The following is a 5,773-nucleotide window of genomic DNA, read 5'->3' as shown; positions in this document are numbered from 1 at the left end:
TGCCGCACATGGCGGCCACATGTGAGTAAAGCGTTTTAGGTTGTGTAAATGAATTCGTGTGTATGTGTGTATTTACATTTTTGGAGAAGGCTTTGGCTTAATGCTAAATGCGTAACAATTTTTTTCGTTACGCCTGTCTGCAAATCAACAGTTCATCTTTACAGTGAGAAGCAATCCATCCTTTCCCTTATACTGTTCATATTCCCACTAGGAGATTCTATGACTATCAGATAATCGTATAACTGTTCCCCAAAGCTTTGGGTACCGGGAGGTCCGAAAAATATTTCCGCATTTGTAAGATAGACTACTTTAGCAAGTAAATGTTGATACAGCCTGGTAAGAATTAGATGTTCAGTCATGTCATTCAGTGTTACATAACTGGATTTTACTATATTTCATCAAAAATTATTGAATTGTGTGTAACGACGTGAATTTAAACGCGATGAATAGTAACTCAGCAATTGGCATGATTCGCATTTGCATCAACAAACACGTTTCCAGACTTTCTCACGGACTTGATCTCGGGTTCACAGCGAAACACAACGACAGGTCATTCTTTTTCTGCAAGAGAAATATATAATAGGATTAACATAGCGTTAGAGTTGATATTTTTGTAATGGGAAGAGTAATTCAATGTGCTATCTTCGAATACAGCCTGACGAGTTAGTTTGGCAACGAAATAAAACTTCTTCCAGACGGAAAACTACATGACTCTACACACAAAAAAAGTCCATTCGTAGAGTCATTACAATAACATAAATGTTTCCCAGTAAGTAAAAGAAACCTCTCGTCAACTGCACGTCATCCTCCACCAGAGTTTGTCCTTTGTAGAGGGCAAGTGTATCATGAGAAACCTTGTTGGGAGTCCAGAATTAAAACATACAACTCCAGTAGTTTTCCAGTGTACTATGGAGCCATGGTCATCGAATTTTTTGTTTGAAGAAAATGATCTGTTATCGCTTCATTGAAACCATACACAAACTGAATCATTTGTTCTAGGAATGTATGGAGAAATAATTGCCAATAAGTTTTTATAAACCAAGAAGGACGTCAGGCAGAGGGTGTAATATGGGCACAGGGTATTATCCATTTTGTTTAAGTTTCTTTCCATCTATTTATTAAAATTAGCAAGAAATTCACTTCTGTATTAGGACAATAAATGAAGTGGCAACCAGTATAACAGCAGAGGGCAAAAAATATTGGTTAGGACCCAAAGGCCACTACAGTTCCAGTATGATATTCTATTTGAGTCAAACTATGGAAAATTTAGTCTTATGTGTGAAGTAAGCTGTCAGTTTATAATAAATTTTAACGAACAGAATGTCTGTAAGCAAAAGATAATTAATGTTGACACTTCTTCTATTTCAGCAAGTGTATTAACGACCGTATTAGTCGTAATTGCTACTGCTGCCGTCCGTGCATCACCCGTAGGGGACTGTCCGCCAGTAGATCCAGTGGACCACACAGACCATCTACCAGACAGCAAAAACTGTTCACTTTTCTACAAATGTGATCACGCAGCTCCTGTACTGTTTGAATGTCCTGATGGGTTGCACTTCAACCCTACACTGGAAGTCTGTGACTGGCCAGAAAATGCAGGTTGCACAGGTGGATCAGCATCAACTCCAGCATCAAGCTCAACAGCTAAGCCTCCTCCACCAGGAGACTGTCCAGCTGTCGGCACATGCCCACAAAATGAAGATGAGGATTCTATTGCTAAGCACCTTCCACATGCCTCAAACTGCAGTCAGTTCTGCAAATGTGACCATGGGAAACCCGTGACGTTCGACTGCCCTGCTGGACTCCACTTCAACCCTACTCTGGAGGTATGTGACTGGCCAGAAAATGCAGGTTGCACAGGTGGATCAGCATCAACTCCAGCATCAAGCTCAACAGCTAAGCCTCCTCCACCAGGAGACTGTCCAGCTGTCGGCACATGCCCACAAAATGAAGATGAGGATTCTATTGCTAAGCACCTTCCACATGCCTCAAACTGCAGTCAGTTCTGCAAATGTGACCATGGGAAACCCGTGACGTTCGACTGCCCTGCTGGACTCCACTTCAACCCTACTCTGGAGGTGTGTGACTGGCCAGAAAATGCAGGTTGCACAGGTGGATCAGCATCAACTCCAGCATCAAGCTCAACAGCTAAGCCTCCTCCATCAGGAGACTGTCCAGCTGTCGGCACATGCCCACAAAATGAAGATGAGGATTCTATTGCTAAGCACCTTCCACATGCCTCAAACTGCAGTCAGTTCTGCAAATGTGACCATGGGAAACCCGTGACGTTCGACTGCCCTGCTGGACTCCACTTCAACCCTACTCTGGAGGTGTGTGACTGGCCAGAAAATGCAGGTTGCACAGGTGGATCAGCATCAACTCCAGCATCAAGCTCAACAGCTAAGCCTCCTCCATCAGGAGACTGTCCAGCTGTCGGCACATGCCCACAAAATGAAGATGAGGATTCTATTGCTAAGCACCTTCCACATGCCTCAAACTGCAGTCAGTTCTGCAAATGTGACCATGGGAAACCCGTGACGTTCGACTGCCCTGCTGGACTCCACTTCAACCCTACTCTGGAGGTGTGTGACTGGCCAGAAAATGCAGGTTGCACAGGTGGATCAGCATCAACTCCAGCATCAAGCTCAACAGCTAAGCCTCCTCCATCAGGAGACTGTCCAGCTGTCGGCACATGCCCACAAAATGAAGATGAGGATTCTATTGCTAAGCACCTTCCACATGCCTCAAACTGCAGTCAGTTCTGCAAATGTGACCATGGGAAACCCGTGACGTTCGACTGCCCTGCTGGACTCCACTTCAACCCTACTCTGGAGGTGTGTGACTGGCCAGAAAATGCAGGTTGCACAGGTGGATCAGCATCAACTCCAGCATCAAGCTCAACAGCTAAGCCTCCTCCATCAGGAGACTGTCCAGCTGTCGGCACATGCCCACAAAATGAAGATGAGGATTCTATTGCTAAGCACCTTCCACATGCCTCAAACTGCAGCCAGTTCTGCAAATGTGACCATGGGAAACCCGTGACGTTTGACTGCCCTGCTGGCCTCCACTTCAACCCTACTCTGGAAGTATGTGACTGGCCATACCATGCTGGCTGCGCAAATAAATCAGGATCAACCGTAGCGTCTAGCTCATCTACAGCTTGACCAACAAGTATGCCTCTACAGATGGTCCAACATCAGCTACAACAACTACTGCAGAACCAAAGAGCTCCATAGGGTCAGGTGATCAAGACCCTTACAAGTCAATGGGATCATGTCGTGCTTATGATCTAGTCCTTATTGCCCAGTATCTTGCATATAAAACCAACAGTACTGTATATTGTAGACGATGTAGCAATAATCTGGATATGTCTGGGTGACTGCATTTAGGTGTAAAACTACAGGATTTTGACTGGCCTTCTTGTACTGGTTGTGAATCACTGAAAAGTGTATTTATATATTTGAACTGAATATGATGTTAAAATTTTTTATGCTAATGTGTTTATGTATTGTACATATTCCGTTCTGAACACATAATAAAGTCATATGTTTAATGCTAATAAACTCCCTCTTCATTGGCATGGACGCAACACGTCAGATATATACAGATATGTCTGTAGATCAACTGAAACGTGCTATAAATTTTTACTTTTATACCAATATCATAATCAGAATTCATAACCGAAAGTATCCACTAAATTAGCATCCATCTCTATAGGCTCCTAAAAACTACACCTTTGTTATCATATTAATACCCACATTATAGATGTATGCTTCTCCTACATTCATTCTCATAACTTGGTAAAGTGTTTGGACATATAAACATCATACAAGCTGATCTTCTCAGAACAAGTAATATATCTCGAGTGCAGGTTTATTTTAGCATTCCGAAAGTGAACATTTCATGATTAGTCTTAATGGTTCTGTATGTCACTCATATTCAGTCATTAAAATGTCATTATGTCATTCAACCATCTGTCAAGTCCTTCTTGCAGTATTGTGTGCCCAATTCATCTTCATCTACTTTCTCTTCCCTTTCTATAATATGGCATATCCCTTGATCTATCGTCCATACATTTCTACCACATTTCAGCGTTCTCTTCTTTGCATATGATATTCATATAACTGCTTCTCTTGACTATTACTGTAAGTGGTACGTGGATTTCCCCTAGTTATATGTACCTCTATAGACTTCACTTTACTTAGTGACTCGAGCTTAGCCATTGCATTCCTCCTGCCAATCTCATTTTCAGATGTCTGTATTCCCACTCACCTGTTTCACTTGGTGTATTTTTATATTTTCCCCTTTCATCAGTTAAATTCAGCATCTCCTCTCATATCCATGGATTTCTACTATGCCTTGTCTTTTACGTCTTTGCTCCTCAGTAATGCATGACACTTTTACAGAAGTAGGAGGCGATGTTTCGTAAACTGTTGAAATGTAAAATTATTTTGAAAAATATCTTAATAACCTAGACTGTGCTCACATATAAAGATTAATATTTATTAACTAGACTAGTTTTACTTGCCGATGCAATTATCCTCAGATCTACAAAATAGCACAAAACACTTAAGTCCGCCTTAGGAAAAGCTATTTTACGAAGTAATCTTAAAGCTGAATATGTTTGCACAAAACACTAATGCCAAGAACATTACGTAGTATAGATAGTAAAAATGTCACCATCTGATGTACAGGAAGAATATAAAAGGTAAATATCGTACAAAGGTGAATAAAAGGCAACCTCTCAGAGTTACAGCACACAAAGAAGTTTTTTACGTGTACAACAGGCACAGGTTAAGTAAAAATTTATATACCAGTAAAAATCATATTATGCAATAAATTCCATTTGCATAGGAGGCAAATTCGGTGAAAAAATTTGTAGTTGTAACAGCACAATAAAAATGAGACATGTTCTATACCTCCAAGAACATGAATCAGATAAATGCACCGGTAAGAAAAGTCATGGTATACTGCATAACATCGTGTCAGACCTCCTTTAGGCCAGCATAATGCAGCAGCTCAACATGGCACGGACTCAACAAGTCGTTGGGCATACTGCCTCTGTAGCCAACCTTATTTGAGGAAGAGTTACCGGTGATGGATTTTGTACACTATAGCCCTGTCGATTACGTCCACTTCTTCCTGTAAGCCGTTCAAGGGTCATCAATGGAGCACTGAGGATGGGTATTATTTTCAATTTTATTTTTCTGTGTGAGATGTTTTCAGTCAGGGCAGGACTGCAGCTATCAGTTGCACAATAAATTTTATTGTGTACAACTCTGCTTTGGCGTCCTCTTTGAACATAGGAACGGATATGATTTGGTGCACCATTCAGTGGAAAGATGCATGGTTTTATGTTAATGGGTGCTGTGACCAGGAAGGTACTATTGTGTCTGTAGGTGCAGTTTTTCTATAAATTCTGATACAATGCCTCTGTGTACTGATATCAGCGGTGATATCTATGAAATTTATGGGTTCCATACCAATTTACTTTGAAAACAGGGTATTTTTCTGTTGGCTGTTTAAGTTTGTTTTAGTTAAGGTGACCAATACTGTAGTTAGTTTATGAGATGGAGCAGTGAATGGAGATAAAAATGAATGGATGGATATATCTTACTTATGTAGTTTAGTAAGCCCATACAGTCTGAAAGGAACTGCATTCATATTAGTTAATAGCTTCGATTCAAAATCAGAAAATATGGTTTTGCATGAACTATTTACACATTTAATATCATATCTAATTAATTTAGTGGATCCAATAGGAAAGCATTAA

General features: G+C 40.7%; 1 protein-coding gene across 1 annotated transcript; it reads left to right on the top strand.

Moving 5' to 3' along the window:
- The first annotated feature begins 1,274 nt into the window (after positions 1–1,274).
- LOC126474468 (chondroitin proteoglycan 2-like) lies at positions 1,275–3,164 on the top strand. The gene has a single exon (XM_050101941.1). The coding sequence runs from the start codon at positions 1,275–1,277 to the stop codon at positions 3,162–3,164; it is 1,890 nt and encodes a 629-aa protein (XP_049957898.1).
- Positions 3,165–5,773: the final 2,609 nt, after the last annotated feature.

The sequence above is a fragment of the Schistocerca serialis genome, chromosome 4 (genome assembly GCF_023864345.2).
Source record: "Schistocerca serialis cubense isolate TAMUIC-IGC-003099 chromosome 4, iqSchSeri2.2, whole genome shotgun sequence".
Lineage (NCBI taxonomy): Eukaryota > Metazoa > Arthropoda > Insecta > Orthoptera > Acrididae > Schistocerca > Schistocerca serialis.
This window is presented reverse-complemented; position numbering and strand designations above follow the sequence as displayed.

Excerpts from the sequence above, each read along its gene's own strand:
- LOC126474468 (XM_050101941.1), top strand. The coding sequence starts at position 1,275 with ATGTGTGAAGTAAGCTGTCAGTTTATAATAAATTTTAACGAACAGAAT.